At 38.9% G+C, this 14,855-nt stretch overlaps 1 protein-coding gene across 5 annotated transcripts in view; it reads right to left on the bottom strand.

Annotated features, from left to right (window-relative positions):
• Positions 1-14,855, bottom strand: part of rasa2 (RAS p21 protein activator 2) — a 35,786-nt gene that overhangs the window by 18,321 nt on the left and 2,610 nt on the right. For all 5 annotated transcript variants that reach the window (XM_085131243.1, XM_085131245.1, XM_085131244.1 and 2 more), the window contains exons 2-6: positions 13,553-13,676; positions 5,250-5,353; positions 5,050-5,144; positions 3,124-3,200; positions 1,227-1,310 (exon numbers count right to left, since the gene is read on the bottom strand). In XM_085131243.1, coding sequence (XP_084987369.1) covers positions 1,227-1,310; positions 3,124-3,200; positions 5,050-5,144; positions 5,250-5,353; positions 13,553-13,676 — 484 coding nt within the window. The remainder of the gene's footprint in view (positions 1-1,226; positions 1,311-3,123; positions 3,201-5,049; positions 5,145-5,249; positions 5,354-13,552; positions 13,677-14,855) is intronic.

Below are 14,855 nucleotides of genomic sequence, written 5' to 3'. Positions count from 1 at the left end.
TGTTTGTATGAATGGGTGAATGAGGAAAGCTGTTTAAAGAGCCTGGAGTGCTCAGGTAGTAGAAAAGCACTACATAAGAACCAGTCTATTTACCATCTACTGGGAAAAAAAATCTCAATGAGATTAAATATACCAGTTTGCCAACAGCACAAATACACCATACAATGCTGTAGCATGGGTATGTGCTAGTCTTTATAATGGAACGGTCAATGGATTGGTTCCTTTAAAGTGCTTTTCTATTCTACTTAAGCACTTTATGCTTTACGATTAGCAGATGATCCGCTTTAGCTTCAGAGCCAAACTGACCCCAATAATATGGAGGGTACTTACTAGGAGCAAGATTTAAGAAAGTCCAAACAGATATTACTTGTAAAAGCTGAAAATGCCCCACAGAAGGTTATTAGAATTACCTAAAATTAAATGAAACGATTTTGTGAACTTTCAATAACAAAAGAATATTTAGAGGAAAGATCCTTAGTCTTAGTATTTTTTAGTTTGGCTCAAAAAAATAAATAAAAAAAATTACAATTTCCCAAGGAGGCTTTGATGGATGTGTTGTTGTTTTTGTTGTTTTAGTTCTAATACCTGCACCGATTTTCCTAAATCTTCCTAAATATTTCCTCCATACAATGATAGTTTAAAAACAAATAAACAAACAAACAAACAAAAAACAGACTAATACAGTGAAACCAATAAAAACTTTCAAACAATAAAAACTAAACTGAAAAGAAATCCACTCTGGAAATGAACTGAAACAAAAAAACAAAAAACAAAAAACACAATAACTCCCACATCTCAAATATGTGTGACAAAGCCTCTTCAGGCAGGCTGAGAAAGACACATTTGTTGTCTGTTTGTACTTTATTTTAAGTCAGCTGTGCAAGTTCACGATGTTCTTACAGTTAGTTAAAAAGAAAAACTACTTCAAACTTTTTCCACAATTAGCTTTAACCATAACAACCTTGGTTTAGACCGGGTGTGCTCCTAAAGATGAGAATATATGTAGGGACCTTACGCTTCAAGTCACACTGCACAATATTTCTGCACATATTCCTCAGTAGTTTTAAAGGCAGTGTGGAAAACCTATGCACTGTTTATTTCAGGAAATTGGTCATTACTTATGTGATTACACAAAGCTAAAAAATAAAAAGGAACAAACAAGCTAATTCTATATTCTGTAACACACTAAGAACTTATTTTGTTATCTGTGCGAAATTCAGAGTTACCTGGCAGGTCCGACAAGTGACACGGTAGCATAGGGGTCACAGTTCTGCCCACTGATCAAAGGCAGCTCCTTGCACTCAATTATCCTGAATAAAAACACAAGAAAAGAGAAAGAACATAAAATAAAGGCAACTATATTATACCGTTATAGCATTCTTGTTACATCTTGTGATTCCACCTTTCTAAACACTGAGGAGCTGCTCACCTTGGACCAAAACCGTCAATATTTCACACAGTAACACTTTGACAGGCCCTAAAGTGACCCAGACCTTGGGAGAGATTAGCTTTTAATGCCGTGCCGCGGGTGCGTGAATGGTAAATAATTTCTTGTTGGTTCAACAGACGCCTCAGTGGAAATGCTTTTAGTGTTAAACCTTGTATGGTTTGCACTACCGGAACAATAAGAAAAACACCCCCTCTTCAAAACAGAAACCGTAAATGCTTTTGCACATTAAGCTTAAAGACATAATCATTAAAAATGTCATTGCATCACCTCATTTATTGTTCACAAACCTGCTTAGTTATGTTAGATGACTCAAGTCAATGACTTTGCACCAAAAGAGGAATCAGGCTCAACTGACAAGCATATACTACAAACCAAGTTTATATAGTATTGTATTGGAAAAAACAAAAACAACATGGAGCGTGAACTATATTTAAATGTAGCACTGGATTATTAAACTAGATTACAGTATATCATTAGAAACTCTGACCTCACGTTTGACTGGCGTCACACAAGGATCTTTTAAAAAAAACAAAAAACAGGTGTTTCAGGTGACAACAGGCACTGTGAGCAGTCTAAACAGGATGTGGCTGCTAAGCACAAGTCAGCAGAGAACAAGAATGAATTCAGCCTGCTATGCTAAGCGGGGCCGGAGGGAGAAGCCAAGGAGCTGAATGTAAAGATGTTTGTGTATCATCTTCAAGGTTGTCATAACAATATTCCCTAAAGCCTCACTCTTACATCATTTTTAACTCGACGCGATGCAACTTTGCTCCGATTATCTTCCTGCAACGGGACGATGAGCCTCACACCCTTCGTGGACTTGTCTGGTTGACCCGATGGAGAAAAACAAGAGCAATTACGCACAGGTGACAGTGAGCAGGCCGACGGTTTAAGCAAACAATCCGATTCAAACACTGAATGACAGCAGCAGAAAACCACAGCGGTTGCAGAGTGAGAAGCGCACGCTTCCTGCTCAGATGCCATCACTTCCTTCTCATTACCCTGCTCTCCAAGCATGAATGGTGGGGGTGCAAAACAACATACGTAAACAGCAAGAGGTCTGGCATACACATGCACATACGTGTGTGTAAATTTACATGCTCAGCCTAATCTGTCAATGGGCGCTTTCTTTTTTTTCCCCCCTCTCTCTCTCTCTCTCAACATCCTCCCACGTCATTATCTGCCCTTATATCGGTTTGTGCTTGTGAAAACTGTGTGATGTGAAATGTACAGCTCGGAAGTAAAGGTGAATGATAAAGGAATATTGTGACACACTTAAAACCACACAAAAAACAAGCTACCGAGACCCAAGATTAGCAAGCAATACTGAAACTTTTATCAATGATGACTTCTTTTTTTTCCCTTTTTTTAAAACACCTTTAAACATATTTCTTTCTCAAACAAGTTGTTGCTCAGAATGAGAAGTGTGGACAGTCAGTGTATGCTGTGCGCTATTACTCAAACTTTTACCGTGCATGTGAATATACATACACGTAACACCTTTTATGTTGGAGACTTGTTTTGCTGGGCTTAATGTGAAGGTTTGATCTTTAGCCAGTGAAAATACTCACTTGACTCAAGCTTTGGAGTTCTGTCAGGATTTCCCTGCAAAGTTTCAAACTAACTGTACTCACAGCACACTTGACAGGAAACAAGTGACTCGTAGAACTCACCGGACTGATATGTGTTGGCCTGTTGATCCGTTCTCTGTGATCACTTCACTCAATCGCATCTCCAGGTGAACCTTGCCCTGTTGACCATGAGGAGAGGAGACGTTCTAAGAAGTTACACATTACTCAGGCCATGAGTCTACAGTCTTTAGTGAAGGCACAAGTCAAAAGTTATGTAGGCCATAAACAAGATAAAAATGTGGCTTGCAGTACTGATATGCAATACTTTTGCACACCACGTTTATTTGTTACCAAGTTGCACATTTCTCTCGCTGTCATATTTCAAAATGGGTTCTGCTTATTCTCCAAGACCTGCAGTCCTGCTTCACCTCATACTCTATCTTGATTTACGTTAATGGGAGAACCAGGAGAGTGACAAGAGCCACAACAGCTGTGAATTTTAAAAATGTAAAGGAAAAAAAAATGTTCAAAATCACTCATAAAGATCTTTAGGGGGGGTCGGATGTGGTGAAGGCTGCCGGTCTTGCCTTCGGAAGTGTCAGAGAGAACGAGAGAGAGAGATACAGAGTGAGAGAGTGAGCAACAGAGGGTGAGCTAAACAAAACGCCCCCACACTTGCACTCCGTCTCTGCAATTCAGCACTTGGCTGAGATGGCAAGTACTCCTTTCTCATGCAGCACAGGCCTTTAAGCCAATATACGTCCAAATGAACCAGCATCCTCACCAAATTAACGCTCACGTTCCAGCCGTGACCCCTATTAACTGAGCTGGTTACCTAAAATTAATACTGCTCGCAGGGTGTTCACACAGCCCCCCTGTTTGGCTGCAAATCAAACCAGAGAGGTACTGAAACAACACCTCCATCGCTCACTGATGTAACTTTGCTGTTGAAAGTGTCTACTTGTGAGTGAATCAGTGTAGCGGCACATACCCAGAATAGTCTTGGCGTGGGCTAATGGCAGCTAGAGTCAACATGTTAGCTGCAGCAGCACAGAAGTGGTAGTGTGCTATAGTTTCACCCAATACAAGCACGCCACAAAAACTATCTGATCAAAGATAGTGATGTACAGTTGAAACAGAGCAGCCCACATATATGCCCTATATGTGACAGAAACTAGAACTGCACTCATGACAAAAAAAATGATAAAAATAAAATGCTGGAAAACAAAAAATGTAAGACGATGGACCGAAAACACCTGATAAGTCGATAAAGTATTTTAGTCCAGGATCATTTTTAGCAACAGCTTTCTCCTCGTGTGCATGCATTCTTAATTATACATCATATAAATGTGCAGGAGAAAAGACTTGAAATTACTCTTTTCAAATTGTGCTTACATTTCAAATACAAATTTTAAGACTTTTGGTCTAAATCATGAAGATGGCTAGAACAAAACAAGTGGGGGGGAATAGTATCAGTTATGGAAGCAATTATATTTTTCTGGTGGTGTTGGTTAAAAAGCTACTTGCTGTCTATTAAACAGGTTAAATGTGCAGTTAGACAAATGTTTTTACTTCTGCGTCACAAACATTGTCTTTTTTCAGCCGCCATCGTGCGATGACATTAAGAGTCTGCCACTAATAAAATTGACACTTGCGTATTGCTTTTCTATTTCCATGCAAAAAGACTCGGACAGTGTGTTCTTTGAGCAGGGGATGGTGACATCCGTAGGACTGTTAGTGAGAAGAGTTGAGTTTGTAAGGTTATTAAGCCTTATTTTGACATAGAAATGATCTTATCTGCATGCAAATTTCTGACTACGTGCGAGCAGATTTCCTGCTCGCTATGTTGGGGTACTGTGAGCTGTAAAAGGCTATCATCATTAACTGTGCTGTGCTGATGACCAAGCGAGTGGAACTTTATGCAGTACGAGTAACCTTGCAGTAAAAAAAAAAAAAAAAGGGCGAGATGTACAGCAGGGTCAAATTTTTACAAGACATTTGTGAGTCATCAGCTTTCCTAGAAATTACCTGGACTTCTGAATTAGGATCTACTGTTTGAAGGCTAAACCAGTGCTCCTTCCCACTGTATTTACATAGGTCATCCTTCCGGATGGACACCTTGCCTAAAAGAGAAAGCAACACAAACCCACACACACACACACGTTAAAAATCAACACATTCATCGAGATGAGAAAATATACTTGCTTGCCCTCTTAAATGTTACTTACCAACAGGTAGGTCCCTTTGGAAAACACTCTTGGCATAAACATAGAAGGATAAACACTGAAATGGGCGTGGGATCTCAAAGTAGAAGTCCTCTCCGTAGAAAGGGCTGTAAAAGGGAGAGGTCCAAATTAGCTAACAAGGTTATCTCTTTTGGTAGAAAAGGGAACAAGCGAAAATGAGTATAGTCAGTGGTCAAAGGTTCTACTGTGAGGTAAACTGACCTGCAATGCACCATTTCAATATTTATTTGACAGGAATTACAAAACGCAGAAGTATTTTGTAACAAATAAATAAAATTAAGTACTGTTTCTATGCAAGTAGCAGCTTGATGATCATTTAATCAAATGCACTTGATTAAATGATCATCAGCAAGTGTGAGCACCTCTATGTAAGAAGGAGAGACATCAGCAACTGTCTCAAAGCAACTGTTACTTCTCTTCCACAATCTGGGAAGGGTTACAAGACCATCATTCTGCCATTTAAAAGATCATTTCTCAATGTGGAAACCATAAAAGGCAGTTGCCAGTCTTCCTAGGAGTGGACATTTGGGCAAATTCACCTTAAGAACAGACTGTGCGATGCTCAGAGACGGCAAAAAAACCAAAGAGCTACATGTCAGACTCTACAGTTCTTAGGCAGCAGGACAAATGCTACAGTTTGTGACAGTACAATTTGGAAAAACAATGAACAAGTATAGCTTATTTGGAAAGATTTTCGGGGGAAAGACTCCTCTTTCTAAAAAGAAGATGGTGGCAAGGCAAAACTACGTTGGCACGCAAGGTGAAAACACAGCATATCAGCGTTAACACCTCACAACAACTGTCAAGCATGGTGGAGGAGGGCTAATGATTGCAGCTTGTTTTACAGCTACAGGTCACTGGGTCAACCATGAACTCCTCTGTATACTAAAGTATTCCAGAGTCAAATGTGAGACCATCAGACAGCGAGAGCTTGGTTGATTCGGATTCAGACTTCTTGATTAATCCCAGATGAAATAATGTCGTGAAACTGGGTTGTGCAACAGGACAATGATCCAAGCACAGCAGCAGATGCACAGTAGAAAGGCTGAAAAAGAAAAGAATGGAGGTGTTGCAATGGCCCAGTCAGAGTCCAGACCTCAACCCGGATGAAACAGAGAGCTGTGCATAAACAAATGCCCACAAACCTCAATGAACTGAAGCAACAACGTAAAGAGCGGGTGCGATTGTTTTCTGTAAGACAGATAAAGTCATACAGAAAATGATGACTTCAAGTTACTGCTAAAAGTGGTTCTAGAAGCTACTGAATCATAGAGTGTACTTAGTGTTTTTCCCACACACACTGTTTCTGCATTTTAGCTTAGGTTTTGTTAGGTATCTGTTTGTGTAACATGTCATGTTTTCTAGTTGACTTTAGGTTGCATTTACCCAATTTGAAGACCTGCCAAGCACCAGATTATTTTTATTATGCCCTGATATGCAAAATCTAAGAATTTAAAGAGGATGCATTTTCTTTTTTCTATGGCTGAAACTGTTTGTGTTTCACTTTTCAGTCTAAAAATCTCTCACTTATGCAATTCATCCCATTATGGGTGTCGACTCAAAATAACTAAAGATAAACTTTGATATCACTGTGAACGCAGAAATGTTACACATTAAAACAAGACCAAACATTCAAAACCTGACAGTTGCTATAGGACCAAAGCTGACGTGCACAGCTGCACTGGTATATGTGACAACAGGCTGATCTATTGAGTTCTGGGTATTGTTAATGTTTACTACGTCACACATCAGTGGCAATGCATTAGTAAACCCAGAGGGTATACTTTGATCGACAAAGAGTTAGCGGCATGAATGGACATAAGAATAACGAGTCAGCACTTTGGAACAATTTCAAATCTGCTAACTGCTGTAGTAGCTCGTGTTTTACTTATGATTTATTGACAAACAGCAGTTAACTACAGTTGACAACTTTCCCTTTCTTCCATTTCCTGTTTGTTAAGATGGTTTTAAAGCTTTTATTGCACATTATCATTGCATCAGCATCATTTTATATATCGCTCATCTGCTCGGTGGCTGTGGGGAGGGGGACGCTAAAATAGAACAGAGGATGAGATAAAGAAAAATAAATACTGTCACCATAAATGACAGAAAAAAAAAAAGTGGTAGAGACTTTTATGCTGAGCTTTTATTAAATGGGCACCAATAACATTACATTATTAACCAACCAATAGGTTGGTTAATAATGTAAAAACCAGTTTTTACTTGCATCCATTTGTCACGTACAGTCTAAAAACTGCAGCTTTATTGATTTTATACTGTATTGGATTCATACTTCATACAATCATGGAGTAAGAAATAAAATAAAAATGGCAAATTGGTGCATTCCTAGTTATTAATATTATATTTTGCTCACCAACAATGCAAAAAAACATGCATGTAGATGTGTTGATTATTGAGTTTATTCCTCCATAGAATAAATCTCTTTATCTAGCAACTGTGCATGTGTGTGCCGTGGAAACATGGTTGGGGTTATTTTTCTAGGTTAAGTAGTAATTTTAATAATGGGCAATTATTGAGTACCTGTAACATGGTGTTGTGTTAGGACATAAGCGTAATAATAATAATATCACATGACTGTTATAAACACCGCCAGGATTTGTTAAAATACTGGGAAATGAACTGGTTGAGCAGAAGGTGGACGACACAGGGTGCCCTTATGACTCATCGTGGCTGAGGGGAATGTTCTTGATATCTTGTAGGTTTAAATCTGTCACTTTTACCAGTTTTCTTCTGATTTCCTGAACATACAGTGTAACTTTATTAAGAAAAATCTAAATCTATGTATTTTTTTTCCCCTCTTGCATTATATTCCTGTGTCTGAATTACATTTTAAAAATGAATGCAAAAACTGTGACACAAGTAAGCTATAAGAGTAAAATGCAAAGAGCTAAAATGCAAAAAGCTGAGCTCACTGAACAATGCGTTACATTGTCAACTGAGTATTTTAGATACAATTCTGCATGTATGCCCAATGCTGCAACCAGAGAAATGCAGTACTGTGCAAAAGTCTTGAGCCAGCCCTCATTTCTTTTAAATTTCTGTTTCCAAGCTGCCAGACTTTCTCAAATATTTTTTTTTTTTATTTTTTTAAATGGTCTTGAGAATTAATTTTCCAGGTTCTCTGATGATGTTTCAGAGCTTTTCTTTGGACATTAGCTGCTTTTTCACAAATTCTCAGTCTAGTCCTCCTTCCTGATGACTTTCAGAGTAATGTTTGTAAACCTACTTCACACTGACCTATGAATCATAACCTACTCACGACTTATATAAAAAGGCACCTAACTCAAGGAATGAACCAGTGTTGTGTCTACACATAACAGACAATTTGAACAAACCAGTTTTAAATTGTATCTTTAGGCACTCTGTTACAAAACAAATAATTTGTTCTCATTTCTTTAGTTGTGTCTACAGAAAAATACCAAAAGACAACACAGTTTAACACACTTAAAAGGTATTTTTGAATCAAAAAGGTGATTCCCACAGAGCTATTAGCTGAAAATTTAGCACATCAGTGTCCTTAAAAAAATTTGAGGAATCTCAACAAGTGGAAGACAAAAGAAGTGGCACGCCTTAAACTAAACAAAAACAAAAAAATAACATCTAGAACAGACAACCAGTATCTGAAATTCATGTCTTTCAGAATTAGGAAGGGACCATGTCAAAATTGATGGAATTATGAACTTAGCAAAGTTCCATCAAATGTAAACCATTCAATACCATCTACAAAGCATCTCATTGACACCAGTTTTATCAGTTTTCATCATGACAATGATCCCAAATGCCCTGGCAATGCAGTAATAGCATACCTGGACAGAAAAAAACAAAACAACACACACACACAGTGGGACACTATCAGTCATGGATTGGCCTCCAAAGAGCAAAGTGGGATCATCTTGACAGAACAGAGCAAGTCAGCCAATATCCAAAGAAGAGCTTTGAATGTCCTTCAGGAAGCCTTGAAAACTATTCCTGAAGACTACTTAAATTATAAGAAAGCTGCCTAAGAGAGTTCAGACTGTGTTGAAAAATAAAGGTGGTCATACCAAAGATTGACTTTCAAGCTTGTTAGAATTGTACAAACTTTTTTTTTTTTTGCCTTATTGTATTTCAATGCATGTTTGCACATTTCAGTAAAACGCTGCACCCATTTCCTATTTTCCTAGCAAAATATAAAGAAATGAAGGGTGGCTCCGGACCTCTGCACAATACTGTATTCTGCAATAGTCATCCCATTACAAAATGCCAAGTACACCCTGGAGAGCCTTGTAGCACACTGCTGGGATATCACACAGACAACATATTCACTCTTACAGTCAAATGCCTTATTCACCACAGGATTGACTGCCCCTTAGAAACTGGGGGATGGAGAGAAGGTCAGAATATCTCTGCCACTCAGCTGCCTCGTGACCAAGACTTTGAGCCAAACAGCTAGCAGACTGTAGGTTAAACGCTACCTTAACATGTGCTGCCTGCCCACCTGTCCCTAAACAGACTGAACAGTAGTTGGCTAGATTAACTGTCCACATGTTCAAGTAAAAATGCAGTCCTTCTCTTTTAGATTTACTGAGATTGAAGCTGACAACGCTTTGAGAAAAAAACAAAACAAACGTAATAGCGCACTAATTGACAGCCGGCATTTAGTGTATTCAGTAGATATACACTTGCTTTAGGTATAGATAGGCCAATTATAAACACATTGTAAATAAGTAGCTCTCAGAAGTGTGTGTAGAGCTTGTTGGTGTATTTATGGCTTAATAAATTAAATTTACAATGATATTTCCTCATTAAAAAAAGGAACTGAATATAAGACTTGTAAACAATCACATATGTATCAATATTTATTAATGTGTAGCTCTTTAATCTGTCTGATGCCTCTAAAAAGTAGGAATCTTTTCACCTACCCATACCAGCTGTCATAGGACTTAGCCGCAGGATACACAATTGCCAGTCTTTCATAGAGCTAGCATGGGCTTACATTCTCAGTCACTTTAGCCACTTTCAAAATTGGACTGTGGAAGGAAGTCGGAGTACCAAGAAAAGCCAGGCACACACAAGGAGAACATGCAAATGCTACACAGTCCATTAATGCATCTTGAATGATGTAATCTTTCTCAACATTTCCACCTTAGGCTTGGCCAGCCAATCCAATTTACACCCACATATCTTCTTTAACATCAGAGAACTATTTACCGTAACCCACCCATACACCCACTTGTCTCTGCTGTCATCCTAGTTTCCAAGTAAAGTGAGAAAGCCACTTGACCACAAAAGGGAGCAATCATAGTTATTAAAACCCGAAGGCTGGAGCACATACACACCAGGCATGAGTCAAACAGAGCGCATACCCATATAGATTAAGATGTGATAAATAGTGGACTCGTGCAGCTGAGAGTGACAGAGGAAGAAGCCTCTAAAACTGTTGTTGAACTGCACTAAAAAAAACAGGAGAAAGAGGAAAAAAAAAAAAAGAACAGTTATGAAATGCCTAAAGAGGGCAGGACTATGTTTAAAGTTAAATGTGCAGCAATATAGAAAAAAAACCCTTAAAGGTTTCATAATATCCACACCTTTCTCTGAACTGGCTGTGACCATGTAACTATGGCATAATGTCTCATTTCACTCAGAATCACACAACATTTCCCAGCTTAAAGGGAACCGAACACACACACACAGCTCTGAGTCATGTTTCAACAGCTTCTAAGTATTCGAAAGACTGCATTTCATCCATGAAAGACAGTATGACTCTGTCCATATAAAATCTGATCAAAAGGAGATTTTTTATTTTATGAAATTATTTTTTTAAAAACAAACAAACAAACAAAAAACTTAAAATATGAAAACACAAGTAACAGCAGCCAGATGTAATGTTCTTAATGACTCTAGACATGCAAGGTAAGCAGTCCAAACTTTTACCCCACAAATACAGTGGGGCAAAAAAGTATTTAGTCAGCCACCGATTGTGCAAGTTCCCCCACTTAAAATGATGACAGAAGTCAGTAATTTGCACCAGAGGTACACTTCAACTGTGAGAGACAGAATGTGAAAAAAAAAAATCCATGAATTCACATGGTAGGATTTGTAAAGAATTTATTCGTAAATCAGGGTGGAAAATAAGTATTTGGTCAATAACAAAAATACAACTCAATACTTTGTAACATAACCTTTGTTGGCAATAACAGAGGTCAAACGTTTACTATAGGTCTTTACCAGGTTTGCACACACAGTAGCTGGTATTTTGGCCCATTCCTCCATGCAGATCTTCTCAAGAGCAGTGATGTTTTGGGGCTGTCGCCGAGCAACACGGACTTTCAACTCCCGCCACAGATTTTCTATGGGGTTGAGGTCTGGAGACTGGCTAGGCCACTCCAGGACTTTCAAATGCTTCTTACGGAGCCACTCCTTTGTTGCCCGGGCGGTGTGTTTTGGATCATTGTCATGTTGGAAGACCCAGCCTCGTTTCATCTTCAAAGTTCTCACTGATGGAAGGAGGTTTTGGCTCAAAATCTCACGATACTTGGCCCCATTCATTCTGTCCTTAACACGGATCAGTCGTCCTGTCCCCTTGGCAGAAAAACAGCCCCATAGCATGATGTTTCCACCCACATGCTTCACAGTAGGTATGGTGTTCTTGGGATGCAACTCAGTATTCTTCTTCCTCCAAACACGACGAGTTGAGTTTATACCAAAAAGTTCTACATTGGTTTCATCTGACCACATGACATTCTCCCAATCCTCTGCTGTATCATCCATGTGCTCTCTGGCAAACTTCAGACGGGCCTGGACATGCACTGGCTTCAGCAGCGGAACACGTCTGGCACTGCGGGATTTGATTCCCTGCCATTGTAGTGTGTTACTGATGGTGACCTTTGTTACTTTGGTCCCAGCTCTCTGCAGGTCATTCACAAGGTCCCCCCGTGTGGTTCTGGGATCTTTGCTCACCGTTCTCATGATCATTTTGACCCCACGGGATGAGATCTTGCGTGGAGCCCCAGATCGAGGGAGATTATCAGTGGTCTTGTATGTCTTCCATTTTCTGATGATTGCTCCCACAGTTGATTTCTTCACACCAAGCTGCTTGCCTATTGTAGATTCACTCTTCCCAGTCTGGTGCAGGTCTACAATTCTTTTCCTGGTGTCCTTCGAAAGCTCTTTGGTCTTGGCCATGGCGGAGTTTGGAGTCTGACTGGTTGAGGCTGTGGACAGGTGTCTTTTATACAGATGATGAGGTCAAACAGGTGCCATTCATACAGGTAACGAGTGGGGGACAGAAAAGCTTCTTACAGAAGACGTTACAGGTCTGTGAGAGCCAGGGATTTTCCTTGTTTGAGGTAACCAAATACTTATTTTCCACCCTGATTTACGAATAAATTCTTTACAAATCCTACCATGTGAATTCATGGATTTTTTTTTCACATTCTGTCTCTCACAGTTGAAGTGTACCTCTGGTGCAAATTACTGACCTCTGTCATCATTTTAAGTGGGGGAACTTGCACAATCGGTGGCTGACTAAATACTTTTTTGCCCCACTGTAAATGGAAACCAAAGAAAGATTTTTTTCTATGTTAAAATGTTTACAGTGAGGCGGAAACACCAGAACTAAAATACTAAACCCGAAACAGATAATGTTTGGATTTCTTGTATAGCCAGCATTACTTGTAAAAGAAAGGCATTGTTTTCTCAAGAAAAAGTTGACATTTCGAAGTGTTGCAATGATCAGGAAACATAACCTTCTTTTATAGGTGACAAGTCTATCAATGTGTGTGAGTCAGAATAGATTTTTCACATCTACCATTTCACATATTTTTATTGGCCTTCCACAAAATCTGTGATGCAGCTACTGTGATCTCTTTCAATTCTACGTTTATATTAATAAAGGTTTAATAAATATCTATAATGATTTAATGGCACCACGGACTAGAAAAAAAAGCTAATCTGTACTCTACATCAGTGCAAAGACAAAAAATCTGCACAGTCTATCCGAAAAAAGTCTCCTAAGTTCCTTTAGCTGCATCTAGTCAACTTAATGTTTAGCCATCTCCCCACCTCGGCGTTCACACAGCCATAATGATTATGTAGTTGCATTTAACTGAAGCCTATGTGTAACTAATATTTATGAAACTAATACAAGTAATGTTTAAAATAATCACAACATGATAGCACAGTAACAGGTGCCAAACTGCAACCCTAACTGAAAAAGAGAAGACAAAAAGGCATTGGGATGTGCAGCTGTAATCAGCATATTAGTACAAGATTATCCTGCTTACCAGACGCTCTTGTCAAACACCTTCGTGCGGAACACCTCCTCTTGATCCAGACTTATGGTGCAAAAAGTACAGAGATCCCTTTGTCGATTTGGACCCGAGACAGAACCCAGGTTTTTAGCTTCACCTGCAGCAAACAGAACATAATTAGCATCCTAGCATTATAACAAAATTTAAAATAAAAAATCAATTAATTAAAAAAAACTGCCTTCAACACAAGTAGCGATATCAGTAATATTTCTTCACCTCTGTAGCTCTTTTGGTTTACAATTGTATATCAGAATTTTAGTGATAAGTCCATGTATGTGATAATATAATTAAGCTTAAGGTTTGGACCTCTAAATAATACATCTTCAGTCTGATAATTAATAATAAGCTTTTAATTTTGCAGCTACTTCTAATAAACAAGCAAAAAAATCGTTATGTTTACATTAAAGTGATTTGATTTGCTCGACTTAGCACACAGGAATCCTAAATTAATAGAAGATTTATGATTGCAGTCGTTTTCAGCACACTTTTAAAATTCTGCTTTGATGTTCATCATCCCCTGTTCATTCGGGGGACACAGACTCCTGCCAGTTGCCAGGGTAGGCTGCAGAGCGGATGTAGCTGAAGTAGACTTGACGCTCAAATGTGGTTAAAAACATGAAACATCGACTTCCTCAGCAGAACCAATGGTGACAGCACAGCGCTGATTCACAAATGACAAACACCTTTGTAACACACTACTTCCATATCATTGCAGGCAGGCTCAGATTACATATCATGGACTTTTAGTACAACATATCTAAACAATTCACAAAAGCTGCGCCACATAGCGTAAAGCTGATTTTCAGTACAGCTAATTGTTACCAAAAATAAAGCACTATAAATAACTTCACAATGTAACATATTTAGGCTATTTATTGGATTGGAGGGGTCATGATGGTCTAAATTAGCCCTCTAGCTGCTGACCGGTACCCTAAGCCCAGGTAGGGACCTAATTAAGAAAAGCTGCCAATGAGATCAGCTTTTTAACAAGTTATTAATAGCAGTTTGTGTCTAATCTTAGGAATGGCCAGTGAAAAGGGTCAAGCTGTCACTAAACTTGGACCAGGATGTCGTGGTGGGAGTAGGGCACAGAAGCACATATGCAAAAGAAGAAAAAAAAAAAGACAAACACATAAGGCATCACTTGATCCATCTTTGCCCTTTCATAGCATTTTCACAACAACAGAAGCGTGTCTCCCTGTGAAAAGAAACCACGACCTAAAGGGTGAGTAAGCCCTAGGACCTTTAATATGAGAAACAAACAAACAAGGACACA

Source organism: Neolamprologus multifasciatus, chromosome 14 (assembly GCF_963576455.1).
Source record: "Neolamprologus multifasciatus chromosome 14, fNeoMul1.2, whole genome shotgun sequence".
NCBI classification, from domain to species: domain Eukaryota; kingdom Metazoa; phylum Chordata; class Actinopteri; order Cichliformes; family Cichlidae; genus Neolamprologus; species Neolamprologus multifasciatus.
The sequence above is the reverse complement of the archived record's forward strand: the minus strand, read 5'-3'. Positions and strand labels throughout refer to the sequence as shown.